This window comes from Pteropus alecto, unplaced genomic scaffold (assembly GCF_000325575.1).
Source record: "Pteropus alecto unplaced genomic scaffold, ASM32557v1 scaffold47, whole genome shotgun sequence".
NCBI lineage: Eukaryota > Metazoa > Chordata > Mammalia > Chiroptera > Pteropodidae > Pteropus > Pteropus alecto.
In genome coordinates this window covers 1,004,138-1,019,120 of record NW_006440131.1, presented here as the reverse complement: position 1 = coordinate 1,019,120, position 14,983 = coordinate 1,004,138, and the positions used below count along the sequence as shown (strand labels likewise).

General features: G+C 33.5%; 1 protein-coding gene across 1 annotated transcript; it reads left to right on the top strand.

Annotated features, from left to right (window-relative positions):
- The first annotated feature begins 10,273 nt into the window (after positions 1–10,273).
- On the top strand, positions 10,274–10,708 carry LOC102888754 (peptidyl-prolyl cis-trans isomerase FKBP1A). The gene has a single exon (XM_006917051.1). The coding sequence runs from the start codon at positions 10,307–10,309 to the stop codon at positions 10,676–10,678; it is 372 nt and encodes a 123-aa protein (XP_006917113.1). The 5' UTR covers positions 10,274–10,306; the 3' UTR covers positions 10,679–10,708.
- The last annotated feature ends 4,275 nt before the right edge of the window (positions 10,709–14,983 follow it).

Here is a 14,983-nt window from a genome sequence, read left to right as displayed (position 1 = left end):
TGATAGACATTGTTTTAAACTCTATTTTATCTGGTATAAGTATTCCTATGACAGTTTTTGTGTGTTTGTGTGTTTGTTTATTTTTATTTGCATGTAATATTTTCTTCTATCCCTTTACTTTCAGTCTGTGTGTATCTTTTGATCTGAAGTAATTCTCTTGCAGAAAGCATATGTAAAGGTCTTGTTTTCTTATCCATTCAGTCACCCTATTTCTTCTGATTGGAGCATTTAATCAATTTACATTTAAAGTAATTATTGATATGTATGTAGTTATTGTCATTTTATTATTCATTTTTTATTATTCATATTTTTATCCTTTTTCCCTCTTTTTAAAGAAGTCCATTAACATTTCTATAATATTGATTTGGTGGTGATAAATTCCTTTAGATTTTTTTTTTTTTTTGCTGGGAAACTCTTTATCTCTTTCAATTTTAAATGATAGCTTTACTGGGTAGCATACTATTGATTTTAGGTTCTTGAATATTTTGTGCCAATCCTTTCTGTCCTGCAATGTTTCTGTCGAGAAATCAGCTGACAGTCTTATGGGAGTTCCCTTGTAGCTCCTTATGGGAACTCCCTTATGAGAGTTCTCTTGCTGTTTTTAAGATTTTCTCTTTGTCTTAAACTTTGGCATTTTAATTATGACGTGTCTTGGTGGAGATCTCTTTGGGTTCATGTTGTTTGGGACTATCGGTGCTTTATTGGCTTATATGTCTATTTCCTTTACCAGGTTAGGGAAGTTTTTTGTCATTATTTCTTCAATAAGATTTTCAGTTTCTTGCACTCTCTTCTCCTTCTGGTACCCCTACGATGAGAATGTTGTTACAGTTCATGTTATCCCAGTGGCCTCTTAAGTCCTTACTTTTTTGGACTGTTTATTTTTCGCTGTTCTGATTGGGTGTTTTCTATTACCTTATCTTCCAAATCACTGATTCAGTCCTCTGCTATATCTAACCTACTGTTGATTCCTTTTAATGTATTCTTCATTTCAGTTATTATACTATTCATTTCTGACTAGTTCTTTTTTATGTTTTCTATTTCTCTTTTTATGTTTTCTATCCCTTTGTTGAAGTTCTCAGTAAGATCATTGAGCAGCCTTATAATCAGTGTTTTGAACTCTACATCTGATAGATTGTCTCCATTTTGTTTAGTTGTTTTTTTTTTTTTTTCCCTAAAACTTTGTTCTGATCTTTCATTTGGGACACATTTCTTTGTCTCCCCATTTTGGATGCCTCTCTGTCCTTGTTTTTATGTGTTAACTAGGGCTGCTATGTCTCCTGGTCTGAATACTGAATAGTGTAGTGTTATGTAATAGGTGTCTTGTGGGAGCCAATGGTGTAGTCTCCCTGGCCACTTGAGCTAGGTGTTTCAAGTGTGTCCCTTGTATAAATTGTGCATGTCCTTCTTTTTAATTGAGCTTTGGTTGCTGTTGGCACTTAAATGGGAGGAACTGACTGTCAGACCTATTAGTTGTGAAGACTAACTATGACTTCCAGTGGAAGAGCTGTTGTTCAGGGGGTCATCTTACAGAGCAGGATTTACTTTAACAGGGTTCTGGTGTCTGTTGAGTGTTTTGGGTGGGGTTTTTTTTTTGTGGAAATGTTTGGGGGATGCTCTGGCATAGTCTGAAGCTGGTCACCAAGTATGTTGTTTCTGGGGTTTCTTTGAAAGGACTCTGATGCAGGCCAAGGTCAACTACTTTTTGGGCCCTTCTCAGTGCCACTTGGTATAAGCTACCAAGTGATCTGCAGATAATTGCCACTTTTGCTGGGCTTGGATGTGCCTGGGAGAGGGTATGTTCCAAACCCAGGCCAGCTGCTGCTAGTGCCAGACTTGCGGCTGCTTACCAAGAGTTACGAGGCACATCAAGGCCCAATGTTGCTTGTTTGGTGCCTGTGACCCTTTAAGAGATTTTAGGAAAATCCGAAGCATAAGCCATGACAGGTCATTCATATGGAAAAGCCGCCACTAGAGCAGCCTCAGCGAGATGGCAAGTTGGATGACTTGGTGTCTCTAGGAATCACCAGGGTGGAGCAAATAGTGTTAGCCAGGTGATAAAGACTCAGATATGGCACTTGCCTGCATGTGTAGGATGTATGGGGGGAAGGTTCAACAAAAGAACAATAGCTTCTGCTAGCACTTCTATTTGGGAAAAAAGCTGCCCTCTAGCTTTATCCTGATGCCAGACAATTCATTTTGTACCTTTATGTCCCCGGCACCATTCGAGTTGCTGTCCCAGAGCTGGAGCTCAGAGTGAGTGAGTCCGTCAGCGAGTAAGTTTGTGTGTGGGCCTTTTAAGAGGATTGCTTGGGTTTTGGTATCCCTCTGCCTCACTCTGTGTCAATTTCCTCAGTCACAATCCCTGCTGGTATTCAGGGATAGAAATTATGAGGACTTTTCTTACCTGCACTGACACCCTGGGCTGTGTAGCCTGGTGTTGGGCTGGGACAACTCCTCAGGGGGATCTCTGCAGCCAAGATATCCCTCCCAATTTTTAATCATTACACATGTGTTAGCAGTAGAGCCTATTCCGTATCTCTATCCCTTTTACCTGTCTTCATGTGGCTTCTGTATATACTTAATTATAGGACTTCTTTTCAGCTAGACTTTAAGCAGCTTCTCAATGATAGTTTTTCTGTAGTTGTAATTTTAAAGTGGTCTGAGAGGAGGTGCACAGAGCATGTTTCTACTCTGCCATCTTGACTGGAAGCTGAATTATAAGAGTCTCATCTTATTACTCATCTGAATATTGCTATTTCATGATAAGAGCATTCAGATATGCTCAATAATAACATTTAGTGATCTTTACAGTTTGCCGACTTACAGTTATATACAAATTATATATTCTATCTATATTTTGTCTGATTTTGTTGTTATGAAGATACATCTATAAATGTAAGAGAATAGAATGTATTTTATTCAATAACTTGTTGATTAATAACTTTAAAATATTTAGGCAGATGTTTGTGGCCTCTAGGTGTATTCTTAATTGGGCCTCATGAATTTTTGGAGGCTGAATTTTTTTTAAAGAATATCCTTCAAAATTCAGAACTTTTCCTCCAAGTAGTACAAACATGCATACACACATATACACACATATGTGTGCATGTATCTATATTTAATGTATCGAGTTTAGTTTTAAAATAACTATTCTACATATTTTGCTCCTTTTTAGAACTTAACAAATGTTTAGCCATTCAATTTTATTCATTTATTTATTAATGTAGAAAATGACAGAGTAAATGAAAATATTCATAATTATTAAATAAGGTAAGGTCGAAGAAGCTGCAAATTTAAATTAGAAATGCATTGAATAAATTTGTGAGCTGCAATTCCTGAGAAAGTAGTCCATGGGGCCGGTGGTTTTCCAGGTTAAAGAAAATGGCCATTTAATGGGTTCTAATTAAGTTATACCTATGACTACACCTTGACTGACTCAAATAAGAATTCTTATACATTGGTATGATTCAGGTGGCGATACTGAGAAACTGTAGTTGGTTGAGCTTTTGCAAAGTAACCTTGGACAGACAAGACAGTTAGGTAAATACTTAACCAAAAATGAGTCTAGAGAAAAAAAAATTATGTTATGACTTAGACAGGGATGCATAGTTAATATTATTTCCCCATCACTTATCATACAGCAAATACATAAGGTGATTACCAAATGCATGAAGTTAAAATCAATACATTTTAAAAACTTTAAAATAATTTTAGATAAACAAGGTTATAAAGTTGTACTATAAATACTAGAAAAACGTTTTCATTAAAAAAAAGACTGTTTAATCGATTTTCTATTTTTAATCAATATTCAAAGTGCTATTTTCATACTTAAAATATGTGTTACTATGCAGATATGATCAGCATATGTCTACTTTTTATACTTTCCTTTTGTAAAAATAGATTTTGAGTACAAGAAACTCTCAGTAGTCACCATATTTCTAAATACTGTTTTTATTAATATTTTTTTAGATCAGTTAAAACTAAAGTTTTACAAAAAATTGAATAGAAAGTATGATGATTTTTTATATTTTTTCTCAGCACTACCCTCTCCCTATTACCCAGTTTCCCCTATTATAAATACCTTGTGGTAGTGAGGTACATTTGCTATAATTGGTAAGCTAATATTGATACATTATTATTATTAAGTAAAGTCTGTAGGTCACATTAGGTTACATTTTTTGTGTTGCACATTCTATGGATTTTGACAGATGTATGACGACATGTATCCACAATTACAGTATTATACAGAATATTTTCACTGCCCTAAAAGTCCACTCTGCTCTGCCTATTTATATTTCCCTTCCCTTTAACCTCTAGCATTCATTTATCTTTTTGCTGTCTTCATAGTTTTGCTTTTTCCAGAATGTCATATAGTTAGAGTAATGCAGAAATTAACCTTCTCAGATCAGCTTCTTTCACTTAGCAATATGCATTTAAAGTTCTTTCATGTATTTTTATGGCATGATAGCTCATTTCTTTTTATTGCTAAATAATATTCAGTTATATGGATGTGCCACAGTTTGTTTATCCATTCACCTGTTGAGAGGTCTCGGTTGCACCCAAGTTTTGGTACTCATGAATAAAGCTGCTGTCAACATTACGTCCAGATTTTTGTGTGGATATATGTTTTTAATTCACTTGGGTAAATAACAAGGAATACAATAGCTAGAATTGTGTGCTAAGAATATGTTTAAGCTGCCAAACTGTCTTCCAAAGTGGCTGTACCATTTTGCATTTTCATGTGCAATGAATGGGAATTCCTGTTGCTCCACACAATCGCCAGCATTTTGGAGTTATCAGTGCTCTAGATCTTAGACATTCTAATAGGTATGTATTAGCAACTTGTTTTTATTTGGAATTTCCTGATGACATATGATGTTGAGCATCTTTTAATATTCTCATTTGTCATCTGTATCTCTTCTTTAGTGAGATGTCTATTCAGATTTTTTACCTATATTTTAATTGGGTTGTTTGTTTTCTTATTGTTGAGTTCAAAATGTTCTTTGTAACATTTGGATGTCAGTCCTTTATCATATATGTATTTTGCAAAGATTCTCTCCTAGTCTGTGGATTGTCTTCATTATCTTAACCTTAACTTTCACAGAGTAGAACGTTTTAATTTTAATGAAGTACAACTTATCAATAGCTTTTGTTGTTGTTGTTGTTGTTGTTGTTGTTGTTGTTGTTGTTGTCGTTGTTTTTATAAATCATGCTTTTAGTGTTACATCTAAAAAGCCATCACCAAACCCAAAGTCACTTAGATTTTCTATTGTATCTTCCAGAAGTTTCATAGTTTTGAATTTTAAATTTTAGGACCATAATCCATTTTGAGTTAATTTTTAAAAAGGTTTAAAATCTATGTCCAGATCAATTTTTTGCATGTCAATATCCAGTTGTTCCAGCACCATTTGTTGAAGACTAGTCTTTCTCCATTTAATTGCCTTTGCTCTTTTGTCAAATATCATTGGCAGTGTTTGTGTGAACCTGAAAACAAATTTAAACCAACAGTTGCTGCATTTATATATGTATAATGTTTTTTTGAGTTATGAATAACCTACTGTTGATAGAAATTTTAAGCCACCTGTCTATCTATTCCTCATGTGAATGAGGAGACTCCCATTTAATTAATAAAGTATATAAAAAGGATATGCCACCTGGAGAAGACAAAATATTTTCCAGTGTAACAAATATTCAACACAAGAAAGAAACAACATTTTACCCTTACAGCTAAAGATGAAGCAACTAACTAGCTATATGGCAATATGCCATTGCTAACCTTATTTCTCCAGGCAAAAATAAAGACATTTGGAAAATATGCCCTTTCAAAATAAAGTGACTATTAATGGCAGTGTGAAATTCATACTAATGAAATATGAGACGAACTATGAAAATGTTAATGCTATTAAATGTCTTTTTTCAGAATATAATTATCTAACTTAAATCAATAAAATGTAATTATTGAGGTTAGAGAACTCACTCCTATGTCTGACCATAATCACCTTCATAAATCTATTTTCTGAGAATAAACAAGAGTTAATAAAAATGAACAGAGAGAGAAATAATAAAAGAGAGTGCAAACTTGACAGAGATCTGCTAACTTTGTAGTAGATTGCTACGGGCATATCAGTGATTTTCCTGAGCTTTTTTTATCATCATTTTTTATTATATTCCATTTTAAATAAGGTGTTTGTCTCAAAAACTTATAACACACAATTTTATTGCCAGGGTTGCAAAATATCACCTTCAAAACTCAATAAGAGTTTTTTGCAAACCCACTCCCTCCTTTTCTCACATTATTCAAAGACCCGCTAGTTAGAGCATAACAAGAGGAAGTAGGGTGACATTTATCAGAATCTATGTGCATAGTTATGCTCTTTACACCCTCTCTCCTTTTGTTGCAATTCTTACAGTTTACCTGTGAATGTTGAGTGTTGGTGAACTTAGAAATGTCATTGTGTCTTTCTGCTTTAATGTTAAAAACTACACTGAATGCTAAGCAAAGTTTGTCAGACCAGTTTGCCACCCACAATGAAGAGGAGTATGCTATTCATTAAAGGTTTCAAAGTAAGTTCACTTGTTCATTTGGGCTCACTCCACTCCCTTTCTCTAGGTGACGATAGCACATGTCTTTGTATCAATTCATAGTATATACATCTGTTCTCTGTCATTTATAGAGCCAAAATATTTGAGTACTATTGGGAGGAACGTCTGGCTATGCCACAGCTTAGGTGGAGCTCTAGGTAAATGCTCTGTGCTTTATCTTCAAATGGAGTGTATAATAATGATGGACTGAACTAATGAGGCTAGCAGAAAAAGAAATAATGTGAGTTTCCATTGCATGCAATTCTGCACTACTGACCTGAAGGAAAAGTAAAGAAGTCATTTCAAGGGGTTAAGATTACAGGGAAGATAGAAGCAACCCCACACACTCTACAGGTTAGCTCCTTGTCCAAATTATAAATCATTCTTTTGTTTTTGCACGGGAAGACATATTAGAGTTTGCTAATGTCCTAGTGCCCTATATTGCCATGGTGAGTATGACTGCTGTTTTGGACTCCAGAAACTGGGACCAATTTTGGTGCTTTTTTGTCTGAGTTCATTCAGTCTTCAGTATTATCAAGAATCACTATGAACAGAGGATGTGGTCTCTCCAAAATGGAGCTGTGACTAATCAGCCATCAGTTAACCAGCAGTGTACGTTATGAAAGCCAAATAAGATATGGAGTTCTTGATTCAGGCTTTGCAAATTTTAAAAGAAACATTTTTTTTGTTTGTTTTGTTTTCTTTGATTCTTAGTACAGCAGAATATGTAAAATTAAAATCTTCAGAGCTTTTACATGTAAAGGTTATGTGTTGCATATACTCAGAAGAAGGAAAGGCTGTCATTTATCCTAGGATTAAAATGAGAAAGGTGTAAGGGACTTTAGGGATCTTCTGGCCTTGGCCTTGATCTTCAATTGTTCTGAGTTCACATTGTCTTTTAACCTAAACTTATTCTTTTAAACTTTTAAAAGTTAGAGAGTTTTAATTTCAATTTATAAAATAAATATTAAAGTAGTCAGATTTGGAGATCATAATTCAAAATTTAAAACTTAGACAAGGTGAATTGCAATTTTCATTATTGCATGATTGATCAAGATATTTTTCTTGTGTGAATATGTCTGAATAATAACAGTATCAATAATAATGTGGAATCAATCAACACACTTTTCTTTCACTTTTCAAATAACTTTTCAGACATGAATCAGAATAAAGAGCAACTTATTCAACTACATTCCTTACTGAAACATAATAACTGAAATTCTACAGTGCACATGACGTGCTTCTCATATTCTATAGCTAGTACCAAGACTAGATAAATAATTCAGCTGCACAGTTGCCAACTACTTCTGTTTGGAAGATTAACCTGCAATCTTTACCTTACAAAAACTATACTTCTAATATTTACTCTAAAATGTGTCACTGTAATTGTATCTGACAACTTCTGTACTTCAATCTTAATTACCAGTAAAAGGTGAAGAGAATAGAGTATATCATATGGTTTGACAATATCCAAACTTTATTATTTTGCTATAAAAGCTAGAATTTGTGAATTTCAAACTAATGTCTTAGCAAGTTTTAAAAGAATAATATTTATTTCAAAGCATATGTATGTATTTCTTTTATGTGTTTCCAGGAAGTAGCATAATCTAGAATAATGAAAAAATGAATTTGGAAAAGGTGAACTGAGGTTTGCCATGAGTGCACAAACTATGTGATTTAAGTAATATGTTTAATTTTTATCGAGAAAATGGGTATTTAATAACATCTACTTCTCAGATTTGCTGTTGTTTTAATTAAATTCATGAAATAAAAGTAGTATAAAACATGGCAAAAAGTAGGCTTTCAGTAAATGTTATTTCTCTCTCTCACATTTTCCATTTATTGGAAACAAACATTTCAACATATGTATTTAAAAACATATACATATGTATTTAGAAATATAAACATATATTCTAAAGCATTAACTTGAACCTGTATAATGCCAACAATCTTCAGAGAATGGCTGAAAACTATTGCTTGAATCTATATTTTAACAAAGCTTACAAAATTATAAAATATCCTACTTTAAATCCATGGGCAGCTGTTTGTTAGAGCATGATTAGTGTCACGCATCATTTGATTTTCTAAAAATATGAGACTCTGCATATTTTATATTACAATCTTTTCTACGTAAAGTTCTCAGTTTCATAATGTACACTAAGTATAGATAAAAGTACTTGTTTTTCCTAAGTAAACAAAGTAACCTCTTTTGTTTTAACTGAAGTTTCGGCTTTCTGATTGGGAATAGGAGACACATATCATTATAGTTATCAGTAGAATGGCTATAAATTGAAAGAATTTGTATAAGTCTAAGATTTGTTATTCTAAATAGTTTAAAAGAATGCAAAATGACCCAGTAAAAGAATGTTAAGATTAAATGCAATCAAGAATTAGAAAGAACTACACAAACTTAATTAGGTAGGCCCAAAGTAGAATTCATAGAGGTTATAGAGTGTTGTGAAATAAATAACATCATTCCATTCTGTAACCTGAAGGCAGCTAAAAACTCAACCCCTCAAAAATCTTATGTGGATAGGTCTTCCTAATCTCTGTAGGATCAAATAACTCAAAAGATAATTGAGCTGTGTTTGTGCCAATGATAAGGTAACATGAGAACTGAGTTGGGACCCTAGAGAAGTAAATCGCTGTGGGGAAGGTCAAGGCCTAGGACTCCCAAGTTAGGAAGCTACAGGATGTCAATGCTGTGAACAGATGGTTGTAAAAGAGCACTAAGAAGTAGAATAGTCACAAGTTTTTTTTTTTAATAACATTTTTCTACTTTACAAAGCCTTTCATGTATCTCATTGGACATTCACTAGGTTGCAAGGTTGACATAGATGCTATAAAGATATAATGACTTCCCCAAGGTTCTACTTGCAGAATCTCTGACTCCATCCCCCATACCCTTTTCAGTATTATCTCATTACTTCTGATGGATAAACACAGAGTTCTATGGTTAATCCTTCAAGGTGAAGGAAATCAAGATGCTTAGAGAAAGAGCATAATGATAGAAAAGGGAATGGTATTGTGAAATAACATTTCTTAAATTATCATTTTATAAGTTCTCCTGAGAGTTATAGTATGATTTCTAGAACTGTTCTGCTGCTAAATACAGTTGAAAAGCAATAGAGGAACATGAATTAATGTTATTCGAAAGATATTTATAGAACCACGGTTAGGAACAATAAGCAGAGTTGGAGGAAGAGACAATTGGTCTGCCGGGATGAAGGGATTTTTAACTTCACATGACTCTCATTAACTTATTCTTGACCTTTAATTTAATGCTTAAATGTTGCATTACAGGCAACTTGCTTAAAGCATTTTTTATGAGAGAATAATTTTAGGACAAAGGTCTTTATAAGACGATTTAACATACCAAACTTTTCTTTTTTTTTTTTTTTTCATAAGGCAATACTAAGAGGTAAACATGTCAACTGTAGTATTAAATTGCTCCCTGATTTTTGTAATGTTTCCAATACTTTTTAAAATAGTTAAGTTGTAAATTATTAGACTTCTCCTAAAAAACAAAAACAAAAACAAAAAACAAAAAAACAAAACGTTTTCCTTTACAAGAAATAGTAACCTCATTCTCTTAAAATGCTCCCGTATAATTGTGTCATCATGTTACTTAACTGCGATTTTATCATTCAAATGAATACACTTTTTTTACATTAAAAAACAAAATGAAGAGCCACGGAACCACCTCCAGGTCCGATCTTGGTCCATGCTGCCCATCGCACCACCTGCCTGCCCCGCGTCCGCCGCCACCGCCATGGGAGTGCAGGTGGAGACCATCTCTCCCAGGGACCGGCTCACCTTCTCGAAGCATGGCCAGACCTGCGTGATACACTACATTGGGATGCTTGAAGATGGAAATAAATTAGATTCCTCCTGGGACAGAAACAAGCTCTTTAAGTTTATGCTAGGCAAACAGGTGATTCGAGGCTGGGAAGAAAGGATTGCCCAGATGAGTGTGAGTCAGAGAGCCAAACTTACCATCTCCCCAGACTATGCCTATGGTGCCACTGGGCACCCAGGCATCATCCCACCAAATGCCACTCTCATCTTTGACGTGGAGCTTCGAAAACTGGAATGATAGGAATGGCCTCCTCTCCGAGCTCCCTGTTCTTGGATGTGCCATGGCAGGATCTGGCGACCCCAGATGTGCGCATGTGAATTCGTAGGGAGCTTTGCCTGATATTCCAATACACTCTTTGCATAAACAACTACCCCGACTGAATGTGTTCTGTCACCCAGTTTTGCTCTTCTCCTTATCCTCGTGTTTATGTTGACCTAAACTATATGCCACAAACCTCAAGTACACATTTTATTTAGTTTTCATTTTGGGATGAAGATTCAGTTTTAGTCATTTGGGTCTAAGTTTCCAATTAAATATTAGTCAAGTATTAACAATACAAGTAATGGAATAACTTTAGACTAGGAATTGGTGTGGGAGAATGCAAGAATCTTTATTTTATTTTATTTTGGGGATGAATTTTTTTATTTATTATATATTAAACATTCTTTCTGTTGTGCTGCAAAGCCATAGCAGATTTGATGTGCTATTGAAGGCTGCATTACTCTCCAAGTTGAGAGATGTCCTTGGGTTGAATTAAGAGCCCTACTCAAAACTGAAGTAAGAATGGGGAGAGCCCTTGCTTCCTGGGCCCCTTCTCATTCTCCCCTTAAACTCTCTGCCTTTTAAAAGCAAGTCATTTTCACTGTAATGTTGGACACTACAGGTATCTGTTCCAGGGCCAGCCAGGACATCTGAAGCCTTCTTCGTGGCCTGGCTTTTTCTGCCTCCCAGTCTATGGTTTTTCTAATGGATAGTCAGGACTTTTATAATCTCATAACTAGCCAGGCTCCACTTACTAAATTTTAAGAATTTTAATTGAAAGTTTAAATTGAAGGTACTGTTTATAGAAACTTAACACCCAATGAAAGCCCAGTTATTATGACAAATCCTTGAATATTGTCTTAAGAAAATGATGCTGGTCATCATATCTTCAGCATCTCTTGGTTTTTGATGCTTAGCCACCTCCGCTCATCCCGCTCCTGGCTTTTCCTTCTCCCCTCCCACTCCTTTGCTGTCCTGTGTAGTGATTTGGTGAGAGAAATTATTGCTGTCTACCTCCCACTTCATGCACTACATATGATTTCAATTTTTATTATTACAGTAAAAGTGCTTTACGCTGGCTTTTTTCAAAACAAACAAACAAACAGACAGACAAACAAAAAGAAGATGAAAAATTATTTTTCTTTTTCCATTGAGGTATAATTGATTAACAACATTATATTAATGTTAGGTGCACAGCATAATGATTTAATATTTGCAAAATGATCACCACAATAAATCTAGTTAACATCCATCACTATATATGTTAAATATTTTTTTTTTTGCATGAAAACTTTTAAGATCTATCGTCAAAGAGCAAGGTATTGAGAACTCATTTGAACAAAGATAACGACTGAAAACTTTCTTAATCTGGCAAAATAAATAGATATACAAGTTCAGGAAGCACTGAGAGTTCTAAATAAGTTGAACCTAAAGAAGCCTACACCAAGATACATCATAATTAAAATGAAGATTAAAGACAAAAAGAGAATTATTAAGAAATCAAGAGAAAGGTAGCTAGTTGACTGTCGGCTGATTTCGCAACAGAAAATTTGCAAGCCAGAAGGTATTGGTGCAGAATAGTCAAAGTGATGAAAAGCAAGGTCTTAAACCAAGGTTATTCTATTCAGGCTATCACTGAAAACTGAAAGAGAGATAAAAAGCTTCTCAGACAAGAAAAAGCTAAAGGAATTCATCACCACCAAACCAATATTATAAAAAAAATGTTAAGGGAACTTCTTTTAAGAAGAAAAGAGGAGAGGGGCAAAATATGAATAATAAAATGGCAAAACTATGTACCTATAATAATCACATTAAAAGTAAATAGATTAAATTCTCTAATAAAAAGCCATAAGGTGACTGAATGGATAAAAAATAAACATGCTGTCTACAAGAGAATCACTTCATATTGAAAGTCACACAGACTGAAAATAAGGGGATGGAAAAAGATATCCCATGCAAGTGGAAATGAAAAAAACTCTGTGGTAGCCAATACTTGTGTCAGACAAAATAAACTTGAAAATAAAGGCTATAATAAGAGACAAAGTGGGACATTACATAATGATAAATAATTCAACAAGAAGATATAATCTTAGTAAATATTCACCCAACATAGGAGTACCTAAATATTTAAAGCAAATATTGACTGACATAAAGGAAGAAGTCCATAGTAATACAGTTACTTTAACAATACATTGACACCAACAGACAGAACTTCCAGACAGAAAATCAACAACGAAGTAGTGGCCTTAAATGACACACTAAACCAGATAAATTTAATTGATATTTTTCGAGCATTTTACCCCAAAGCAGCAGAATATACATTTTTTTTTCAAGCACATGAGATATTTTCCAAGATAGAGTACATGCTAGGCCACAAAACAAATCTCAATAAATTTAGAAAGATTAAGGTCATATCAAGCATCTTCTCTGATTACAATGATATAAAACTAGAAATCAATTACAAGGAAAAAAACTAAAAACACATAAGCACATGGAGGCTAAATAGCATACTACTAAACAATGCATAAGTTAAAAATGAGATCAAAAAGAAATCAAAATATATTTTGAGACAAATGAAAATAAAATCACTATGACTCAAAATCCATAGTACACAGCGAAAGCAGTCCTAAGAGGGAAGTTCATAGCAATACCAGCTTACCTCAAAAAACAAGAATAATCTCGAATAAACAATCTAACCTTACACTTAAGAGAACTAGAAAAAGAGCAAACAAAGCCTAGGGTAAATAAAAAGAATTAAATAATAAAGATCAAAACAGAAATAAAATAAAGTCTAAAAAACAGTACAAATTATCAATGAAACCAAAAGCTAGTTCTTTTAAAAGTTAAACAAAATTGATAAACCTTTAAAGGAAATTATCCAGAAAAAGAGAGAGGAGCCAAATAAATAAAATCAGAAATGAAAGGGAGAAGTGACAATTGGCATCACAGAAATACAAAAGATTATAAGAAATACTACAATTATATGCCAACAAATAAGACTATCTGGAAGAAATGGATACACTCCTAGAAACATACAATCTTCCAAGTCTGAGTCAAGAAGAAACAGAAAATCTAAACAGACTTATTACTACAAACAAAATTGAATCAGTAGTAAAAAAATTCACAACATACAAAAGTCCTGGAACGGATGGCTTCACAGATGAATTTTACTAAACATGCAAGGAAAAATTAACACATATTGTTCCAAAACTATCCCTAAAAATTAAAGAGGTATAAAACCTCCCAAGCTTCTTTTATGAGGAGAACATTATGCCGATTCTGAAACCAGAAAAAGACATTACAAAAACTGAAAAATATAGGATAATATCCCTAATGAACACAGATGCGAAAATCTTCAATTAATTATTAGAAAACCAAATTCAACACTAAATATACCACAATTGAGTGGATTTATTCCTGGGATGCAAGGTTGGTTCAATATCCATAAATCAATTAACGTGATACACCACATTAACAAAATGAAAGATAAAAATCATATGATCAGGTCCATAGATGCAGAAAAAACATTTGACAAAATCCAAGATTCATTCATGATAAAAACTCAGCAAAATGGAAATAGAGGGAACATACATCAACATAATGAAGACCATATATGACAAATGCACAGCTAATTACATTCAATGGTAAAAAGCTAAAATCATTTTCCTTAAAATCAGGAATATGACAAGGATGTCCACTATCACCACTTTTATTTAACATAGTATTGGAAATCTTAGTCACGACAATCAGACAAGAAAAAGAAATAAAAGGCATCCGAACTGGAAAGGAAGAAGTAAGCTATTATTATTCATAGATAACATGATAGTATATATAGATATCCATAAAAATTCTACCCCCCCAAAAAATTATTAGAAATGATAAATTAATTCAGTAAAGTATCAGAGTACAAAATTACTATCAGTAATCAGTTGTAGTTTTATACACTAATAACAAACTATCAGAAAGAATAATTAAAAATACAATCTTATTTACAATAGCATCAAAAATAAAATACTTAGGAATAAATTTAACCAAAGTGGTAAAAGACTTGTACTCAAAAAATTCTAACACACTGAAGAAAAAATTTGAAGAAGATACAAATAAATAGAAGCATATATCGTGTTCATGGATAGGAAGAATTAATATTGTTAAAATGTCCATAGTACTCAAAGCAACCTCTGGATTCAATGAAAGCCCTATCAAAATACCAATGGCATTTTTGACAGAACTAGAACAAATAATCCTAAAATTTATGTGGAACCAAAAAGAACCTGAATAGCC